Here is a 23034-nt window from a genome sequence, read left to right as displayed (position 1 = left end):
TGAATTATAGGATCAGTTTAAGTTTTGGTTGAAATTTCTCTAAATTCACAGATAAAGACAGAGCAACTAACATCCATATAATATTGTGAGATATATTTCTTAATTATTTCCCCTTCTTTACTGCTTTTAAGGCAATGATTTTTACTTATGTTCAGCTTGCACATTTCTTCTTAACCTGTTTTTTTGGGGGGGAGGCTGCATATTGATTTGCTTTTTTTTTTTTGCGGTATGCGGGCCTCTCACTGCTGTGGCCTCTCCCATTGCGGAGTACAGGCTCCGGACGCGCAGGCTCAGCGGCCATGGCTCACGGGCCTATCCTCTCCGCAGCATGTGGGATCTTCCCGGACCGGGGCACGAACCCGTGTCCCCTGCATCGGCAAGCGGACTTTCAACCACTGCGCCACCAGGGAAGCCCTGATTTGCTTCTTATTTTCAAATTTTTCTTGCTTGTGTACAAGAAAGCTATTGATTATCATCTCTTATCCCTCTATCAGAACAATCCCATTGCTATTCATATTCTTTCCATTGATTCTCTTGGACTGTCCGGCAAGGCTGTTATCAGCAAATAGTGACGATGTTGAATCTTTTCTCCCATTTAAACCTGACTGCACCCTTGCTTCCCTCCCATGCATTCTCCAAAGCAGGCAGACTGGTACATTTCAAACCTGGTTTGTATCACATCACTCCCCTCGATAAGCTTTGACAGACTTCCCAGTCTATTTAGGATAAAAGACAAAATCCTTCATCCTGTCCCAGCTTTATCTTCCACTGTTCCTCTCCTCACCCAGGACACTTCAGTTACACAGGTGTCTTTTTGATGACTTGAGTTTTCAGGCTCATTCCTACATCAGGGACATCTGACATTCTCTTCTTTCTGCCTGCAGCATTTCCCACAATCTACTGTATATACCGGCATAGTCATTATTTTGGTCTCAGCGAACATCATTTTATCTGAGAGGCCACCTCTAATCCTTCATTCTAAATTAGGTACCACCAGTTATTTTCTCTTAGAGCAAAAATTCTTTAGCTTTCATCCAGGTCTCTTTCTGCTATTTACCTAAGATTTTGTACTTAATTTGCATTTCACCCCTTGAGCTTAAATTTAGTATCAGCAGGAGGCATGTTTGTCCTGGTACCTCTACCCAGCCAGCACTCAGCGGACTATGTGGCCCGCAGGACATGGTCAGCAATTTTTTGTGAAACGATAGTAATTGAATTTCATCGGAACCATGCTCAACCACTCCCCCATGTGGCCGTCCATCACATTTCTGGAGGCATCACAGTTACTCAGGGCCCCATAGGAGGCAAGGTATATGACTTTTTGACATTTTTTTCCTAGTTAAAATACACACACACACACACACACACAAAGGATTTAAAATAACCCAATAGATGAATTTAATACCATCTTTACCAACAAACAAGAATGGTTTTCAAAAATAGTTAATAAGCAGCAAATTTCTCCAGGATTCTGCTTTTTCCATTTTAATGTCAATACGGTATACCAGGGAACAAAGAAAGTTATATGTAAGACTAAGCTCTTACAACAATAAAAAATGATAGTTTTGTTTGAATATCATGAGGGACTCCACATACTAAGGGGAAAGTGTGTCCCCAGAAGCAGCTGGGCCTGAAGAATAAAGGTTGAAGATCTGGGTTAGAGTCTGGGACTATTATATTAGATCTACCTACAAATCAGTTTGATTGCCACCATATCTCTGCCTTTTGTGATCTATTTATGTCTTTTTTCTAATGTTTCTCCTTCAGCACAAATTGTAACAGGACCCACTTGCATGTCTGTCCTGAGGAGACTTTTCTATATATAAAGTAAAAATGTTGGCTCCAAAAGAGACCTAAAGACAGTACTGCTGAGCTCCTCCACAATTCCCTCCCCACTGACCTCCCCACTGACCTTAGTCAACATGACCACCCTCGTTTACTCCAGTAATGAGGGGTCCTGCCAGGGTCAAAGGCTCTAAAACATGGTAGAGAATGACAGCCTGGTTATGGATCAAATCAGCCCTGGGTGAATTAGTGTTTCCTTCCAAGTTAACTCTTAGAATGACACGTGGGCCTGATACATCATGTCCTACCATATCCCAGCCCTGCTCTAGGCTCACGATGAAATGTGCACTGTAATCCATGTTTTGTGAGACCAGAAAAATAAGCATACAAAGAGTGACAATGTACTGAGTATTGACCCTGCGCCAGGCACTGCTCTCACAGTTTTTTTAAATTTTATTTATTTATTTAGGCTCCATTGGGTCTTCGTTGCTGTGCACAGGCTTTCTTTAGTTGCGGCTGGCGGGAGCTACTCTTCATTGTGGTGGGCGGGCTTCTCATTGCGGTGGCTTCTCTTGTTGCTCTAGGCATACGGGCTCAGTAGTTGTGGCTCCTGGGCTCTAGAGTGCAGGCTCAGTAGTTGTGGCGCATGGGCTTTGTTTGCTATAGATGAAAAGTTTCTGCAATAGGACTCAAGATGTCTGCTGAGTTTGCTTTTTCCACCTGGTGCTTGGTGCTTCATGGGTTTCTCTTTATGGAAAAAAAAAAAAAAGAAATTGACAGCAGGGACAAGTGGGAAAACCTTGAGTACTGCAAGTGCCATAGAGGCAAGCATCAGGCAGAAATAAATATGAAAATGAAAATGGAATTGTAAAGAACAGATCAAGAACTGGTGAGTCAGGCACAGTCAGACTTGCTACTTGGAGCTGGGGGCAGTGATGTTTGAGAGAGTTCCCGGCTGCCAGAGTGCTGGAAACAAACCCTGTATCTTCAAGGAGACTGATTTGAAGACAATAAAAGAAAAGGCAGGATGGATTTGGAAGAGACTTATTCACATAAGGGGGAAGTATAAAGAGAGATATGACAAGTGAAAGTGATTAGGAAGATAGAAACACAGATAAAGAAGGGGTGAAATTAGAACAGAGCTACCAATTTCTGTATTTCTAATCCATTTTCCAGTAAGTGGCTCACAGTCCGTTCAGAGAAAATACCAGGAGATACAATTTATTGATGAGCTTTCGCATGTAGGGCTACGAACAGGCCCTTCATATAAGTTAATACTGAATGCTCAGTGTAAAAGAATATTCTTGTTCTATTTTACATGGATGGAAAATGAGGCAGAGAGATTTTTTTTAACTTTCTCAAGGTCACTAAATTCCAGTAAATGGCAGGCTAGGTCTGATCTGACCCAAGGTATGTAAATACTGTCTGAGTATTAGTTTTAAAATAAATTTAAATCAGACTGGTTTCTCTTTTGTTACTAGATTAAAGGTGACTCAGTATGGATGTTTCTAATTCAAAGTCAGTCAGTGGATAATTCAAATCCTACTAGCCAATTTTAAGAAAGCAGATTTTTAAAAAAAAAAAAAAAGAAAGAAAGCAGATTTTTGATAAACAACAAAATCCTACTGTATAGCACAGGGAACTATGTTCAATATCCTGTGATAAACCATAATGGAAAAGAATATGAAAAAGAGTGTATACATATATGTATATATACACACACACATATGTGTATATATATGTATAACTGAATAACTTTGCTGTACAGCAGAAATTAACACAACATTGTAAATCAACTACAATAAATAGGAATGCAAGAGATTTCTGTGCATTAATTTTGTATCCTGCTACTTTACCAAATCCATTGATTAGCGCTGGTAGTTTTCTAGTAGCATCTTTAGGATTCTCTATGTATAGTATCATGTCATTTGCAAACAGTGACAGCTTTACTTCTTCTTTTCCGATTTGGATTCCTTTTATTTCTTTTTCTTCTCTGATTGCTGTGGCTAAAACTTCCAAAACTATGTTGAATAAAATTAAAAAAAGAGAGAAAGCAGATTTTCCCCCCCTTTTAAGGTCTAAGGGGCACTGCATCACAAAGCCAAAGCGAAAAAAGAAAAACACGGATCTGTTTAAAGGGGTTATCCTCTGCTATGGAAATCTTTGCTGAGAAGAAATTCCTAAGTACATCTTCGATAGCCTTCTTTGCTGAATAAGAGATAATGTTTGGATGTAATGTCTCATTATTCATAAGTTTTCTTGGGATTAATTCACTGGTATACTGGTAAATGTGGGTGTGGTCTAGATACAGTCTCTCTGTCTGTCTCTCTCTCACACAAACACACAGAGAGAAGAGTCATTCAGATTCATCCCACAAAACGTCCAAAACAACACAAGATGGAATTGGGAAATCAATATAGAATTACAGAGAGATAGGGTGAAGTTTGATGACAGTGTGGCCAGCTGTGTGTCTGGCTGCAAAATACTGGCTCTAGAATCATGCGGGAGAGACCGTCATGACTACCATTTGCTAGAGACTTGCTGTGGGCCGGCATATCACCCTCTTTAATGTTCATTCACTCTATTCAGTATTCAGAGTGACACTGTTCCTATTCCTGGCTCACAGGTTGGGAAGCTGAGACTCACTCAGGAGCTCCCAATCCCCCAGACTGTAGGAGGCAGAGCCAGGAATTGAAGATAAGCCGCTCTGGCCTCCAGAGGCTGGACTCTTATGCAGGATTGCTTTTAAACTGTGCCTTTCAGTGGCAAAGAAAAGCATACAATATTGTAACCCCTCTAGGTCCCATGCCCATGCGTTTCTCCAGGTCCATCCAGATTCTGGAATCTGTCTGTGAGGACAATAGTGGAGCAGTGTGAGTCTGAGTGCAAATGTGTGTGCAGAGAACAGAGATCACAGCTGAACAGCCTGAACATTAACCCTGAACTCTAGACATCAAAACTTCTCAACTCTGAGTCTAGTTCTCAGTGGTTTGAGTTGATGGAAAACCTAGTCTCCAATCTTAAAGGGAAAGAGCAGGAGGAAGAAAAGCAACCCTTACCCTCAGGCTAGACTCAGCCTCGGCAGTGTCCATTCCCCTTCCAGCCGAGTACCCACGACCATCTACTGCTGCTGTGTGGTCTCCGGTGTTACACCTTCCCCATCCCTCTCTCAGTCCAGGAAAGAGTCCAGCTGAGACAAAACTGTCCTGAGACCCGAGGGGAAACCTCTGTCCTGTCCAGTTCCTCAGCTGCTCTCTCCTCTTAGGCACTGTCTCCCAAACCTTGTTCAAGTCCGAGCCATAAGCAAACACTCACCAGAGTTTATCTCTGCTTTGGAAACGGGCAGCAGGACTGTGGCTGTCAGTAAATACGTGCCATGTAAGCCAAGGTGGTTATGTGTCTTGAGATCCCGAGTCCATCTCCCCCCAAATCTCTGCAATTACCCTGTCACCTGTGAGGCACCGACACTGTCTGCAAAGGGATTGTGGTGTATCTGCAAAGAAGCGGTAAACGGTAGTCCCAAGCCGGCATCTGCAGGTCCTGGGGATTAAGACAGAATTAATTAAGAGCAGGTGCAGCTGAGGGGGAAACTTTCCTGAGTCCACTGTTGTGAACTGTGTGTGTGTGAGGGAGCGTGGGATAGACAGGGCACTCAGCGCTGTGTTGAGACAGCAAAATGGATCCTCATCTCCAATTTCTGCCCCAAACCCACCCCCAGGGTCATGGGGATGAGATCTGTCATGTTCATACTGGACTCTGAGCTTCAGTGTTATAATAGGGAAGAATAACTCTGACTCCATATTACATCTGTTTTTTACTTTAACTTTTGTGCTCTGTTGCCTGTGCTTAGTCATGCTGGCTCTGAACCTTTTGTTAAAAATAAAAAAAAAAAGAGGGCTTCCCTGGTGGCACAGTGGTTGAGAGTCCGCCTGCCGATGCAGGGGAGACGGGTTCGTGCCCCGGTCCGGGAAGATCCCACATGCCGCGGAACAGCTGGACCCTTGAGCCATGGCCGCTGAGCCTGCGCGTCCGGAGCCTGTGAGAGGCCACAGCAGTGAGAGGCCCGCGTACTGCAAAAAAAAAAAATATATATATATATTTACACCGGTTTTGCTGAGCAGGTTTTTTTTTTGTAAGCAACTTGATTTTTATCTGCATTTTGAGTGCAAAGTTTCTTGCAATGTTATTCTTTTCAAATATACTTTTATTGATGTAAAAATTCACAAAATATAAAATCAACCATTTCAAAGTATACAATTCTGTGACCACTTACTCTATTGACAATGTTATGCAACCACCGCCTCTATCTAGTTCCAAAACATTTTCATTATTCTAAAAGAAAACTACATATCCATTAATCATTCAGTCTCAATTTCTCCTTCCCCCCAGGTCCTGGTAACCACCAATTTGCTTTATGTCTCTATAGACTTGCCTATTCTGCACATTTCATATAAATAGAAATACAATATGTGATCTCTTGTGTCTGGCTTCTTTCACTCAGTGTACTGTTTTTGAGGCTTATTCATGTTATAATGTATATCGATACTTCACTTGTATAGGTGATTAATATTCCATTACACATATATGTGTATGTATAGGTACATGTATATACACATACCACATTTTGTTTTTCCAATAACCCACTGCTGGGCATCTGAGTTGTTTCCACCTTCTGGCTATTGTGAATAGTGCTGCTATGAATAACGTTATGCAAGTATTTAAGTACCTGTTTTCAATTTCATTGGGTATATACCCAAGAGTGGAATTCCTGGGTCATATAGTAATTCTATATTTAACTTTTTAGAGGGACCACCAACTTTTTTTTCCATAGCAATGGAACCATTTTATATGCCAGCAATGTGCAAGAGTTCCAGTTTCTGCAATTATTCTTAATATTAGAAAAATACCAGGCATTTTAGGAAATGCTAAGAGGAAAGGAAATGTTTGTAGTGCCCAAGGACATGTTATAATAATGATTCCAAAGTTCCTGTTTGACACAGCAGTGGAAATACAATGCACTTGAACTCACCACACATAACCCTGTCTTCTTCCCTCCTTCAGTCTCATGTGCTGCTTGTTTTTTAGTATTTTATGTACATCTTTTATCATCTTTGGATATTTCAAAAATCAGGCTCTAGAAAAATGTAGGCTTCAAGAAATGATGTATCATCACAGTTGGCAGAAATACTAAAAAAGACAGTAAAAATAAGGGCAACAAACTTATGTGGTGTAATTCTTTAGACTTATTAATGAGTCAAATTACATATTAAATTTTGATTTATAAGGAAATAGAACATTTCTATTTATATTAGATTATATTACTCAACATTCTATGCCTATGCTGGAAGTTTATTAAACTCTAAAAATTACATTCTTCATGTAATTCCAAAAATAAAATTAAATACATAAAGTCCATTTTATGTAGTATATAGTCTACAACATAACTCTTACAAACCTTGGTCGAAATCCAACTGATCCTTATGTTCTGTTTTTTTTCTATATTCAAACAGCATTGTATTTGCAGTGAAAATACCTAATATTTGTAGTAGAATATTCTCTGGAATCCTTTCTAAAACAATTATATTAAACCCTTAGAAAATTATTTCATTCTATAGTTTCCAGATTTTACTTAATTACTCAAATCTAGAATGCCACCAAATGTAGAAAAGCCCTAACAATGAAATGATGACATTCCATCAACTGTTACATGCATCACAGTTTAAGATACAGTCAGATGTGAAGAAATAAAACCATGAAATGCAAAAATAAAATATTATTTATCACTGATGCTTTTGCCACATTCATAAAGTCTCTGTGTGGAGCAAATTGTTTCTGTTTTCAAGAGCTCACGGTGCTTAATGATAGCCAATCCTCCATAGGAAGCATTTTTAGTAACTATAATCACAGTTTTTCTGTAATGTATGAGTTTACTGGAGTAGAATAGAAATATCATTCCTTAAGGATTTTATAACTTCATTGAATCTAGAAATTATCCCCCTGAGAATGGAGTCTTTCTGCTATATGAGTTAGTGGGCAATTAAGGAGCTCTGAATTGTAAATAAAGCATTTTGACAATCCCTGAAATTCGTACCCTTTTGTGGCCAAAGGCAGACTTTAACTATATCCACTGGACTCGCTCCTGAATTAAGTAACTGGTGTTTAATATGTCACTTTCAAAAGCTTTCCACATTCCTTGTTTCAAAAAGATTTATCTCTTATATGAATCTGTGGATGATTAGCGAGCTTTGACATCTATATGAAGGATGTACTACGTTAACAAGGCTTTCCTCCTATCTGGGTTTGTTGATGTAAGGAAGACATGCATTATCGGAAGATATGCATTAAGACTACCACATTCACTGCACCTACAGGATCTCTCTCCTGTACAAGATGTTCAAAGAGTTTTGAGTTTCTAGGGAATACTGTCATTATCACAACATTCCTGAAATTTCTATTTTTATGTACAATGAGACGTAATTTTTCTTAGCTTGGCTGCATTCACTGCAACTGTAGGGTCCCTCTCCTGAATGAATACCATAATGTCTAACAAATATGACTTGAAAAAGAATAATTTCCCACTTTCCCTGCATCCATAGGTTTTTACCTCCTAAATGCACAGGCTGTGACTTTCAAATAAAGTCTTTTGACAATTGCTGCCTTTATAATGTTTCTTTTTTGGTGAGATTCCCTATGGTATAATGAGGAGATGTCTTCAGGTGGAAGATGTACAACTTTCATTCCATATATAAGGTTTCTTTCCTACAGGAGTTCCAAAAGGGTCTATATAATCAGAGCGTTCATAGGCATTTCTATTTTGTATGAGTTCTCTGAGTAGATAAGATTAATCAGAAGAGATGTCTCACATTCCCAGTCATTGCATAGAGGATCTTCCTCTCTGCTGAGTTTGCTGATGATTAGCGAGGGCTGATTTCCGAAAGAAGGCTTTCTGACATTCATTGCACCTATAGGGTCTCTCTCCTGTGTGAGTTCTCCGGTGACCAATGAGAGTTGACAAAGTAGCAAACGCTTTCTTACAACTGCAGCATTCATATGGTCTCTCTCCTGTATGAATTCTCCGATGCACAGTAAGATAGGATTTAGCTGCGAAAGCTTTGTCACATACACTACATTTGAACGGTTTCTCACCTGTATGGGTTCTCTGATGTATAATGAGAGTTGACTTACAGGACAGAACCTTCCCACATTCACTGCATCCGTATGACTTTACCCCAGAATGACAATTTTGTAGATGGTTAGTGAGACCTGACTTCTGGATGAAAGCTTGTTGACATTCATTACATCCATAAGGCCTCTCTCCTGTGTGTGAATTCGCTGATGAATCATGAGATGTGCCTTAGCGGAGAAGCTTTCTCACAATTTAAGCATTCATACGGTCTCTCTCCTGTATGAATTCTCTCATGTACAATGAGATGTGCCTTTGATGTGAAGGCTTTATCACATGCACTGCATTTGAAGGGTTTCTCACCTGTATGGCTTCTCCGATGTATAATGAGAGTTGACTTAGAGGACAAAACCTTCCCACATTCACTGCATTCATGGGATTTCCCTACTGCATGATGAGTTTTCTTATGATTACTGATATCTGACTTCTGGATGAAGGCTTGTGGACATTCACTGCATCCATATGGTCTCTCTCCTGTGTGAATTCGCTGATGAATCAGGAGCTGAGCCTTGTTTGAGAAGGCTTTCTCACAATCTGAGCATTCATATGGTTTCTCTCCTGTGTGAGTTCTCTGATGTACAGTGAGATGTGTCCTAACCATGAAGGCTTTATCACATACTCTGCATCTGAAAGGTCTCTCTCCTGAATGAGTCCTCTGATGTAAAATGAGTCTTGACCTCCAAGGAAAAGCTTTCCCACATTTGTTGCATCCATAGGATGTCCCTTCTCTGTGACGGGTTTTCTGATGATAGATTAGTGCTGACTTTGTAATGAAGGATTTCTGACATTGACTACATCCAAATGGTCTCTCTCCTGTGTGAATTCGCTGATGAATCAGGAGCTGAGCCTTTTTTGAGAAGGCTTTCTCACAATCTGAGCATTCATATTGTTTCTCTCCTGTGTGAGTTCTCTGATGTACAGTGAGATATGTCTTAACCATGAAGGCTTTATCACATACTCTGCATCTGAAAGGTCTCTCTCCTGAATGAGTCCTCTGATGTAAAGTGAGTTGTTTTCACTTCCAAGGGAAAGTTTTCCCACATTTGCTGCATCCATAGGATGTCCCTTCTCTGTGATGGGTCTTCTGATGATAGGTGAGCACTGACTTTGTAATGAAGACTTTCTGACGTTGATTGCATCCATATGTTTTCTCTCCTGTGTGAGTTTCCTGATGAGTGATTAGCTTTAACTTACTGGGAAAGGCTCTCTTACAATCACAGCATTCATGGGGGGTTTCTTTCCTGCATGAGTTCTCCAAGGCATGGTCATGAGTGGTTTACAAGTATTCACTGCACTTTTGTTGCATCCATATAGTTTCTTGCCTAAAGAAGTTGAGTCATAATTAGCAAGCTCTGACGTCTAGATTAAAGCCAGAGTACCCACGGAAGAATGAGCAAGACAGCAAAAGAAGGGTTTTTTTTTATCACTTACTATAAAAAATATTAGTGAGACAATCAGTAGAATCTAAATAAACTCTGTAGATTGGATAATAGTTCTGTAACAATATTAATATTCTGATTTTGATAACTGTATTGTTTATGTTTTTAAAATGACCTTGTTTCTAGGAAATACACACTTAGGTATTTAGGGATAAAGAGTTCAGGAAAACAATATGTACCTCTGTGTGTGTGTGTGTGTGTGTGTGTGTGTGTGTAATGACAGATAGATAGACTATGATAAAGCAAATGTGGTTAAGTTACCACTTAAGGATATCTGCAAAAACAATGTGCATAAAATTTGTGTATAATCTTGGGATTTCACATTAAGTCTAAACCATTTAGAAATAAACATTTTCAAAAAAAAATAAAGGAAGACATTTACATAAAACTATATAGGAGGATTACTCATAAAGGCCTGAATGCAGAATGAATAAATTATTTTATATTCACACAATGGCATCTGGCACAGTACTCTGGTATTCTTGACCTAGATGCTCATCATACAGTGTGCTGATTGTAAAAATTAACTATGTTATACTTCAAATATTTTTATACAAAGAAGTAAACAAAAATATAGTCAGTAGTCAGGAAATGCTCACGTATAGGAGGACCCTGGAAGGAATTTGGATATTATACTAATAGTAACAGGATGCCATTCAAGGTAATAGTAGGAGACAGATGTACTAGTTTTCACTTTAAAAATGTCATCCTGGACTTCCTTGGTGGTGCAGTGGTTAAGAATCTACCTGCCAATGCAGGGGACACGGGTTCAATCCCTGATCCAGGAAGATCTCACATGTGGTGAGCAACTAAGCCTGTGAGCCACAACTACTGAAGCCTGCACACCTAGAGCCCGTGCTCCACAACAAGAGAAGCCACCATAATGAGAAGCCCATAGGCTTCACTCACCCTAACTAGAGAAAGCCCGTGCACAGCAACAAAGAACCAATGCAGCCAAAATAAATAAATAAATAAATAAAATTAAAATTCACCTTTTAAAAAAAGTGTCATCCTTGGGCTTCCATGGTGGCGCAGTGGTTGAGAGTCCACCTGCTGATGAAGGGGACATGGGTTCGTGCTCCGGTCCGGGAAGATCCCACATGCCGCGGAGCGGCTGGGCCCGTGAGCCATGGCCGCTGAGCCTGCGCGTCCGGAGCCTGTGTTCCTTAACGGGAGAGGCCACAACAGTGAGAGGCCCGTGTACTGCTAAAAAAAAAAAAAAAAAAAAAGTCATCCTTCGCGTATCTGTATCACAAGGTTTTAAATCTTGTGACATAAATACTTTTTTAGGTTTGTGGACTGTGGTTGTGAAAATTGGTAATGATCTGCTATGTCATATAGTATTTTTTTTAGATTATACGTTAGATCTTTCTCTCTACCCTTCCACTTGAAGACTGTTCTTTCTGTATGATGGTTTATCTTCTCATACCCCTTTTTTTCTTTCCAAGTAACTGTCAAAACCTTATGTCTTTAAAAATCCAGATGTTTCTGAAGTTTATGTTCATGACCTTTAGGGGAGAGTAGCCCGAAACACTGACTTTCCTTACTTACTATTTATAAATAAATAAAAATAGTAAACTTTTAAAAATCATCTGGTTATTACATGGAGAATAGAGAGAAATAAGATTAAAGAAGTGAGAGTATCTTCAAGTAAACTATAAAAATTTTGGCAAAAAATACTGGATATTGAGGCTTGAGTGAAAACAATAGTTACAGGAAAGAGTGGAGGCCCTCAGGATATAATAAGGGGACAGGAAGATCAGACTTGGTAATGGATTAAATTTGTGGTGTGAGTGAAAAGAGGAACGAAAAGTGACATGAATTTGAGATAGATATTAGGTCTCCAAGTGCAGAAAGGAAGTATCCAGGTGACTATATGAGGATAAGGGAAGGTTTGGCCTGTAGACAGAAATTTGGGCGTCATCAGCATATAAATAGTATTGTTAAGGCCATGAAATTTAATGAAATTACACTGCTAACAAATAATAGAAATAGACAAAGATGAGGCTTTATGCTTTCCAACTCTGAAGACTTTAGAAGATGCCCAGAGCATGGAGAAAGACCATCCATCAGACACAACAAATGACTACTAAGGAAAGATGCCAACTAAAGTCTTGACAAAATATCTGGGGGAAGCAGGTTAAAATAAAGGACCCTCAGCTTCTCACCTCAAGTGTAGTTATCCTATCCTACTGATTCTTTCTTCTCTAATTAATTCTGAAAGCAATAGCCAATGAACCTTCCCAAAGATTCAATATCATACTTAGAGACCACCACTGTGGTCAACATTCCCACCTTCTAGCTTGCTCTGATACATTCTCACATGGCCCACAGAAAGCCACCTGCACAGTGGACCAAATCTCCTTACCCCAGGATAAAAGGTGTTGATGTGTTAACTGGAAGAATTGTTACATTTGACCAGGTAAAAGAAGTGAAAACAAGAGATGTGGAGAAAAGAGGAACTGACATTGCCAAAGAGGAAGCAGAAGAAAAAGAGGAAGTCTGGATGCTGCAAAGAAAATAATGTTCTACTGAACACTGAAACAAACCAAAAGAGAGAAAAAGAGGCACATCTTCCTTGAAACAGCAAGCAAGAGAGCCTTGCCAATGATTTAGGTATTTGTAATGACCTTCGGAGTTTTAGCCTTGTTAAACACATATGGAAGGGTCAACACTTCATGGCTAAGTACTTTACTTTCAAGGTCTCCCATCTTGCTGCTTCTCAGTTGCTCACTCACTTGAAAAGTACTGACACTGCATTTCATCTTCTACTCTCCATGGCTCTTTTCCAGGTTTGAAATTAAGGATTATATCTGCTTTGGTAGCCTGATAGCTTGCTCATGGGCAGTGACAAAGACTTGGACACTTACAATTGGACTTGGTGGGGGACGTCTAGGAAGAGTACAGAATGTTTCAGGAATGGACACACTTTGACCTTGGCATATTAAAAATCTAATGAAGGTGAAAGCACGTTAATTTCCACCTGGGAACAGAAGAGGGTCTGAGAATCTATTGTCTATAAACTCAAATTCAGTATCTTGAGGCGCTTTGAAAGCTAGGGCAACTGAAAAAGGAAGGGCTATTATTGGCTGTGTGCTCCAAATGATAGGGCAATCATCTTTAACTAGTGTCACAGGTTACTAGAATTCTCCAACAACACATCCTGGTACAGGTTCTTCTGAGCAGAACCTAGTGGCTATCACTCCTCCCAGGTAAAGTCCACAGAAATATACTCAAATGATACTAATTCCTGTAGTTATTACACATTCTTCTTCCAATGTGTGGTGACAATTGCTGATGAGAAAAAGACCTACAGGTATATGTTCTGGCTGTTTTCACCGTAAGTTACAAAGGCTATATCTCTGTGTCATAGTTCTCACCAGTCATTATGGAAAGAAGTAAAATGCCATTTTATCTATCTCGCAATTGAACACTTAATTTTCAACTAATCCAGTAAATCAGAAGTTTTTGAAAGGCATATTCACTATATCCTGCAGGTAAAATATCCCTAAAACAGTAATCTCTGTAAAATATTTTTAACATATATTTAAAAGGTGGAGAAGAACTAAGTGCTCATATAAACACAGCAAAAATCTGTCCTCAAGGAGCTTTTATCCTGAACACTTTTCAACAGATAGAACAATAGAATCAGATATGAAATGACTACACATGCAGGAATTATCAGCTCAGAATATTATGAATATTTATTTATTTATTTAGCGGTACACGGGCCTCTCACTGTTGTGGCCTCTCCTGCTGCGGAGCACAGGCTCCGGACACGCAGGCTCAGCGGCCATGGCTCACGGGCCCAGCCGTTCCGCGGCACGTGGGATCCTCCCAGACTGGGGCACAAACCCGTGTCCCCTGCATCAGCAGGCAGACCCTCAACCACTGCGCCACCAGGGAAGCCCATGAATGTTTAATATAAAGCTTTAATATATTGAGAAATAAGATATCTAAAATATGGGGAAGGAATAAGATATTAAAATGACCATTTAGATATATATAAACCAGCAGAAAAATTTAAAAATAAAATACAGTTGATCCTCATTATTCGTGGATTTATTGTGAATTCACCTACCTGCTAAAATTTCTTTCTGACTCAAAATCAATAATCACGGCACTTTCATGAACATTTGCAGACATGCATAGAATAGTTTGAGCAATGAATAATTTGAGTTGCCCAATGTGTATGTTCCCATTTAAGTCTGAACAAAATGATGTTCTGCCTTATTTCAGCTCTGCTATTGTAAACAAATGTCCTTTTCGTTGTCTACTTAGTGTCACGTTTTTCACATTTTTAAACTTTTTTTTGGGGTAATTTTGTTGTTTAAAATGGCCCCCAAGCACAGTGCTCAAGTACTGTCTAGTGTTTTTAAGTGCAAGAAGGCAGTGATGTACCTTATTGAGCAAATATATGTGTTAGATAAGCTTTGTTCAGGCAAGAGTTATAGTGAGTTTAATGTTAAGAAATGAATGATACATATTAAATAAGGTGTCTTTAAGCAGAAACACACATAAAACAAGGTTATTCATTGATTGACTGACACAAATGTTGTAACCAGCGGCTTGCAGAAACCTAGTCCATAATCCCCCTAGGAGCAATGTTCAATATTTGCTAATTCAGTGTTCACAGTGATTTTATAGAATGTAAGTACAGTGAATAACAAGAATCAACTGGATACGGTAACTAAAATTAGAGACCAATTGACAAACTAATAGCCATATAGATACGGCTGAAGAATTAGTATACTCGAATAAAGAATGCAAAGAGATAAAGTATATGAAAGAGAGGGTGAGAAATAATGGAGGTGAGTTCTAAAATTTAAATGGATGTACAAAAGACTTGAATAGCCAGGGCAACCTTGAAGAAGAAAAAAACCTACCAGATTTCAGGGACTTATTTCAGTAAAAACCTACTGTAATTAGACAGTGTTGTATTATTAGTACAAGGATAGTAAATACAACAATGGAACAAAATACAAAGATCCTTGAAAAAGATTCAGTATACACTACCATCTAGTTTATGACACGATGCCAACGTAATTCAGTGGGAATAAAGAACAGTCTTTTCAATAAACTGTACTAGTTCAACTGGATAACAATATGGAGAGAAAAAGAAGGAACTTTCATCCCATGCCTCACACACAGGGAAAAATAAATTCAAAATGGATCACAGATCTAAATATAAATAGTAAAATATTTAAATTTCTAGGGGAAAATTTACATGACTATCATGAGATATGCAAAGATTTCATAAACAAGATGCAAAAAGCACTAACTAGGCAGGGAAATATTGACAATATTGGGTTATTAGCGGGCAAGACAGATCTTTACCAATTCTCACAACCATGGTCCACTTTAAAAACATCATTCTGTGTGTGCTTGTCAGGTAAGATCTTCTGTAATATAAATGTAGCCTACCACTGGCTGTAGGCAAAGTTTATCACTTTAATTGCTCGTATTAGAAAAAAGGGAAAGGTGTAAAATCAATAATCTAATTCTCACTTTACAAGGCTAGGGGGAAAAAAAACCCAACTTGAACCTTAAGTAGAATAAAAAAACTTAAACTGCTATATAAGGTTACTAAATTTGGTACATCCATAGCAAGACTGATTCAGAAAAAAGAGAGAAGACAAATTAAAACAAAGTGATGAAAAACTAATCAACACTACAATTCCTAAAGGCATTACAAGGACAACTTGGTTTCTATTTTTTAATGACAAAGCATATTTACATACATCATAGTGAAATTGCTGAAAACCAAAGACAAAAAGTAAATCTTGAAAACAGCTAGAGAAAAAAAAGACACATTAGATACAAGGAAAGAGTAATATGAATGATTGTTCACTTCTAACCAGAAACAATTCTGGGAGGCCAGAAGATACTACATTCACACTTTTTAAATGATAGAGGAGTATTGTCAATTTAGAATTCTATCTCCAGGGAAAATATTATCTAAAAATGACTGTGAAATAAAGACATTTTAAAATAAACAAAATCTGAGAGAATTCACTACCAAAAGACCTGCAGAATCCCACAGTGAATTATAATTTCTATAATCCACTTGATGCAACCTTCTTGAGCATATGTAGTATTTATAATAGCTGTTTTAACATCATTTTCTGCTAATTCTATCACCCGTGTCATTTCTGGGTCTCATTTATTTGTTTCTTATTTATACTTTATTCCTCTTTTTAAATTTTTTTTTATTTTTTCATTTTTTATTGGTTTTAAATTTTTTGGTTTTTTTCTTTTAATTTTTTTCCTTTTTTTTTCTGGGTCTCTTTCTATCAACTTTCCTTCAGGTTTGTGGGTGCTATTTTCCTACTTCTTGGCATACCAGGGTAGGTTCTAATTAGATTTCAGACTTTGTGAATTTTGCATTACTGGTTGATGGACTGCTTCCTATTCCTTTTGAATATTATTGGGCTTTGTCCTGGGAAGCAGTAAATTACTTAGAAACAGTTTATTTTTTTAGTGGTTTGCATTATGCTTTGGTAAGAGAGTTCAGAGGAGCCTTTACTCTAGATCCAATTTGAGCCACCCACTGAGATAATGCTCTTCTGAAGTTCCACTGTGAGTCTCCAAATGTTAAGGAGGTGTTTCCATTCCAGTTGGTGGAAACACAAATTATTGCCAACTTTGTGCAAGCTCCAAGGATGGTTCAGCCTGTTCATTTCCAGTGGTTCTTTCTCCAGCCTAGGGAGTTTCTTCACATATATGTGCCGATTACAACTTAAAAACTTGTGGAGGAACTCTAGAATTCTGACCTAGAAATTGCCCTCCTACTGCCCCTCCCCTGAACTACTCAAACAAATAATCTAAAAACAATACTCACCATAGCCCTGCTTCTAATCTCATTATTGGCAATTAGCCTGGCCTATGAACGAACTCAAAAAGGACTAGAATGAGGGCTTCCCTGATGGTGCAGTGGTTGAGAGTCCGCCTGCCGATCCAGGGGACATGGGCTTGTGCCCCAGTCTGGGAAGATCCCACATGCCATGGAGCGGCTGGGCCCGTGAGCCATAGCTGCTGAGCCTGTGCGTCCGGAGCCTGTGGTCCACAACGGGAGAGTCCACAACAGTGAGAGGCCCGCGTACCACGAAAAAAAAAAAAAAAAAGGACTAGAATGAACTGAATATGGTATTTAGTTTAAAACAAATGATTTTGACTCATTAGACTATGACTAAATTCATAATTACCAAGTGCCTTTAGTATATATAATCATTATAGCTTTCACAGTATCTCTTGTAGGACTGCTAGAACTCTGGAACTCTCTCACTCTCTGGGCACAGCTCTCTCCTCTCCTGTCATCTGCCCCATGGATTGATTTCAGCCACACTGAATTCCACTAACTCTAAACTCTGTCTCAATTCAAGGAGACTGAGATCTTTTGGGGCTCCTCCTCCCTATGCTGTAGAATGGAAACTCTCTCCAGGCAGTAGCCTGGGGGGCAATCATAAGGCTTACTTCATTTGTTTTCTTTCTCTCAGAGATAGCTGTTCTGAGCTCCCTATTATCCAACATCTGAAGAAGTCCATTCACGTATTTTGTCTTTTCTTGTTATTTAAGGTGGGATGATATATACATCATACTGTTGAAGAAAAAGTTGTTGTTGGAGTTGGCTGTGAAAAATACTGGTCAGGATTTAGGTTCACTATGATATATGTGGATATATTAATTTGTGCAATTTCAGAATAGATACAAACGTATGTTTGGTAGTATTTCTAGCAGCATAAATCTCATATTCCTTTAGGACATTTAAGAGTTCTTTTCTAGTGCTGAGAATTTGATTTATACATTTCAAGAGCATTCCACGGTGTTCACATCTAACAGTCAGTGTAAGATTCTCTGATTAAAGAAAAAATGTTAATGTACTTAGATCATAATTACTTTAGATAATTATTTCCCTGGAAACATGTTTTTCCAAATTTACTTAAGGGCTAGGTAGGAATTTATCAAAGTGTAAATTCTCTGAAATCTAATGTTTTTGTGGTAGGCAAAATAATGGCAAATCCCAAAGGTGTTCATGTCCTAATTCCTAGAAACTGTAAATATGTTACATTGCATGGTAAAGGGGAATTAAGGTAGAAGATGGAATTAAGTTATTTTAGGACCATATAAATTGTTTCTAGAGTTTTAAAGGTTCACAGAGAGAAACCTCAGAATGGATTGTACCCAGAGCCTATCAACACTAGATTTAGAAGATGAAATTTGGCACTCCTGAGCTGATCAGTATTAGGTTAGGTTTTGGATTCTGAGTTGATCCTGTAATGGGCTGAGACATCTGGAGATGCTGGGATAGGATGAATCCATTTGCATGCAGGATAGACATGAATCACTGGGCGCCCAAGGGTGGCCTCTGGTAGGTAGAATGATGGCCTCCCAAAGATGTCTACATCCTTATGTCTAGGACCTGTGAACATGTTATATTATAAGGCAAAGGGGACACAAGGTAGTAGATGGAGTTAAAGCTGCTAATTAACTGACTTTAAGATAGGAGATTATCCTGGATTATCTGGGTGGGCCCAATGTAATCACAAGCATTCTTAAACGTGGAAGGAGGAGACAGAAGAATGAGTGTTGGAGGGATGAAAGAGTTGACCAGCCATTGCTGGCTCTGAGGAAGGAAAGGGGCCGCAAGCCATGGAATTTGGGCAGCTTCTAGAAGCTGGAAAAGCAAAGAAACAGATTCTCCTCTAGAGCCTCCAAGAAGAAATGCAACCCTGTGAACAACCTTGCTTTTGGCCCAGAGATGCATTCTGGACTTCAGAGCTCCAGGATAATAAATTGTGCTGTTATGAGACGCTGAGTTTGTGACAACTGGTTACAGCAGCCATAAGAAACTAATATAGCTGTCCTTCTACATTCATTATATTCTTAGGTTTTCACTGCACAATGCAATTCCTGGTGTCCAAGAAGATTTCCTTTATTTACAAAAGTCTTTCCCACTTTCCAAGGTAAAACTGTGATACATGACTTAGTTTGGTGATAGAATTTCCATTTTTTATTGCCTTTGGGGGATTTTTCTTCTCTATGAGTGCTCCCACATTTTACTAAACATGTCTTCCACCTTCAGTGCCTCTAGAGTTGTCTTTCTATGCTCCTCTGACAAGTGATAAGGTACAATTTATCATAAAAAACCATCACACTCTAAGGTTTTGGTCCTGTGGGAATTCTTTGATATCAACTGCAATATCACCTCTAGGAAAAGACTTCCCCACAGGAGCTGCATTTCTGCCCAATGTGATCTCACTGATATTTACTAAGCCTAACTTCTCACAGAGGTGTTCTCCACAACCACCCCATCCACAGCATTTCTGTCCTAAGCAAGCTCTGACACATAATGAATGTGGGGAGGATTCTTGCTCAAGACTTTTTCCCATCTCAGGTATCTGAGGATTTTTTTTTCCTACACAATATCTGTAACATATAAGACATAACTTATTACTGAAGGGGTTGTCGCATTCACTGTATTTGCAAGGCTTAATCCCTGTGTAAATTCCTGATTTTCTACTGAGGCTTGACTTCTTGGAAAAGGCTGGTCCACAATCACTACATTTCTGTCCCCTAGGAACTCACTGATGTTTAATAAGGGCTGGGTTCCCGTAAAAGACATTTCCACAGGCACTGCGTTCATAGGGTTTTGCTCCTGTATGAGTTCACTCATGAATAAAGAGCTATGACTCACTGAGGAAGATTTCTCCAGCTTTGGGGAATCCACAGCTTTCTCTCTTGTATGAGTTTTCTTATGTTTGGTGAGGACTGACATGTGGGCAAAGGCTTTGCCACATTCACTGCAGGCATATGGTCTCTCTCCGGTGTGAGTCCGGTGGTGCTGAATGAGCTCTGACTTGCTTCTGAAGGCTTTTCCACAATCACTGCATTCATATGGTTTCTCTCCTGTATGAATTCTCTGATGCTTGGTAAGGTCTGACTTAAAAAAGAACGTTTTTCCACATTCCCTGCATTCGTAAGGCTTCTCTCCTGTGTGAAGTCTCTGATGTGCAATGGCATATGAGTTCTGGGAAAAGGCTTTCCCACACACACTGCAACCATACAATTTCTCTCCAGTATGAGAGCGCTGATGTCTGTTGAGCCGGCACTTCCGGCTGAAGGCTTTTCCACATTCACTGCATCCGTAGGGTTTCTCTCCTGTATGAGTTCGCTGATGGACCATGAGCTGTGACTTCCTGGAAAAGGCTTTCCCACATTCATTACATTCATGGGGTTTCTCTCCTGTATGAGTTCTCTGATGTTCAGTGAGCTGAATCTTCCTCAAGAATTTTTTCCCACATTCATTGCATCCATGGGGTTTCTCTCCTCTTTCAGTTCTCTGATGTCTAACGAGCTCTGCCTTCCTGGAGAAGGCTTTCCCGCACTCACTGCATGTATGTGGTTTCTTTCCTGGATAAATTTTTTGATGGTCCTCGAGCTGTGACTTAGTGCTACTGGGTTTCACACAGCCATGGTATTTAATTCTGGTAAGAGTTCTATTATGCTGGAGGTAGAGAGATGATTTCCCATATCCACTGAACTCACCAGAATCCTTTCCTGCATATCTTCTATTCTCAATAACAAAACCTAAAGGTGATTTCAAACTTTTACAATGTGGGCCAAAATTATTGTATCTCTGTGTTAAAGGAACAAGACTTTTGCATAAGTCGAAATTATTTCCAAGTGCATAACTTTGCTGACATCTTTCCAAAGTTTTAATCCCATTTTGGTTTTCTGGGTGCCATTGCATAGGGTGAATCTCCCATATTTCTTCTAGGAAAAAGAACAATGAAAACATCCATGATAATTTTAGGGGGTAAAAAAGGTACAAAAATGCCATGGTTTGGGCTAGCTCTGATAAGATCCCAGTCTAAGAGAAATGTCCACTATGGAAATGTATCCTATGCTCTGTGAAAAATGACAATATTGCATGCTGCAACTAAGGAGCTTGTGAGCTGCAACTAAGGAGCCCACCTGTTGCATCTAAGATCTGGTGTAACTAAATAAATAAACATATATATATATATATATATATATATGTATATGTATATTGTGTGTGTGTGTGCGTGTGTGTGTGTGGTCTGCGGGCCTCTCACTGTTGTGGGCTCTCCCGTTGTGGAACACAGGCTCTGGATGCACAGGCTCAGCGGCCATGGCTCACGGGCCTAGCTGCTCCGCGGCATGTGGGATCTTCCCAGACCAGAGCATGAACCTGTGTCCCCTGCATCGACAGGCGGACTCTCAACCACTGAGCCACCAGGGAAGCCCATAAATAAATATTTTTTAAAAAGAGACAATATTATAAAACAGTAAAAGGAAAAACAGCTATTTTAGAAACAAAGTTGGGCAGTCTACAATGAATAAATATAATGTGGGCTGCTTTCCAAATAGAACCTCGCAAAATGGGGACAGAAGTAGAAATAGAACCACACTGTGACTGGAATACAAAAAAAGAAGATGGAAGGGATGGATCCATCCATCCAAAAAACACTGAATGGGTTGGTGTTTGGGAATATACTAGAATATTAGAATAATATATTAGAATATTAGAATTAGTATGTTACTACAGTTTGACTAATATATTCTGTCTCCATGGAGCTGTCATTCTAGTAACAAAAGAGAAAGAGAGCAAGAATCAAGAGGTAATCAAAGTAGTAAGAAAATTATAGAACATGAAAAATGGTATGAAAGAGGTGATAGAGTAGTGCAAGGTCAATCTTAGACAAAGTAGTCATCCTCAAGAGAAAAAAAAGTTAAGCTGACATCACAGGACTAGAATGAGCAATGTTATGCAAATAACTACATGAAGACTATTCCAAGAGGAAACAGGCAATGCAAAAACTCAAAGGCAAAAAAAACTTAGGCATGATAGAGAAACATAAGGGAGGCTGGCATACTTGGACTATCCTGAGCTTGAGGGAAGTAGAAATAGATAAGTTTGGAAAGGTCTGTAGAATTGAGAGTGTATAGATCTTGTAAACTGTTAAAAACTGGATTTTATGCTAAGAACAATAGCAGGAAGCAACCAAAAAATTTTTGACAGAAGTACAACAGGTTTTGAATTGATATTTCCAAAAGGTCACATGACTCATAGGAAGAATGAATTGGAGAAATAAAATTGTTGAGAAAACACACAGGAGGCTATGGTAGAGTTCCAGCAAGAGATAACAGTAGCCTCAGCATGGATGACTACCAAGGAGATGAAAAAATGTACAAAAACAAATTATGCATGATGGAGGAAGAAAAGATAAGTATAGAGGAAGGAAAGCTAAGACTCACCATCACAATGAACTCTGGAGGTAGAAAAGGGAAGAATCAAGGACAGGGCCTCAAGATGCGGCTGAAGCATCTGTTTAGGAGCTGGTGCCATTTAATAAGACGAGGAAGAATAAAGACATAGGTTTGGCATCTGTGGGATATCAAGTGCTCCATTTTGAGGTACACATCATGTTTGAGATGACTAATACACACTCAAGAGAAAATATGATGTACTTGGCTGGATCTATGAGTGTGGAGAAAGTTTTAGACTTAAGATAAGAATTTTAAGTCATGAGTATACAAATATTTTTTAAATATCTGGACTGCATGAAACTAAATGAGATAATTTAAGAAGAATGAGTAGAGAAA

General features: G+C 39.1%; 2 protein-coding genes across 19 annotated transcripts in view; both read right to left on the bottom strand.

Annotated features, from left to right (window-relative positions):
* Nucleotides 1–2190: 2190 nt before the first annotated feature.
* Nucleotides 2191–10031, bottom strand: LOC111181096 (uncharacterized). Its single transcript, XM_089902187.1, is given in 5 exon segments — nt 2191–5855; nt 6815–6972; nt 8390–9109; nt 9112–9152; nt 9155–10031. Coding segments are annotated over 3 exon segments (1248 nt in total). The 5' UTR covers nt 9909–10031; the 3' UTR covers nt 2191–5855; nt 6815–6972; nt 8390–8656.
* Nucleotides 2191–23034, bottom strand: part of ZNF577 (zinc finger protein 577) — a 38581-nt gene continuing 17737 nt past the window's right edge. For 4 of the 18 annotated variants that reach the window (XM_022586125.3, XM_022586128.2, XM_022586126.2 and 1 more), the window contains one exon: nt 16610–21180. In XM_022586125.3, the coding sequence (XP_022441833.1) occupies nt 19823–21180 (1358 nt within the window). In that variant the 3' untranslated portion in view covers nt 16610–19822. Of the gene's footprint in view, nt 5856–6814; nt 6973–10117; nt 10291–11399; nt 11614–16609; nt 21181–23034 lie in introns of those variants that run through there. The other 14 variants (XM_089902165.1, XM_089902163.1, XM_089902164.1 and 11 more) reach the window with 14 other exon arrangements.

This window comes from Delphinapterus leucas, chromosome 20 (assembly GCF_059928025.1).
Source record: "Delphinapterus leucas isolate spDelLeu-1000000601 "Yukka" chromosome 20, BTC_Dleu_Yukka2, whole genome shotgun sequence".
NCBI classification, from domain to species: Eukaryota; Metazoa; Chordata; class Mammalia; order Artiodactyla; family Monodontidae; genus Delphinapterus; species Delphinapterus leucas.
The sequence above is the reverse complement of the archived record's forward strand: the minus strand, read 5'-3'. Positions and strand labels throughout refer to the sequence as shown.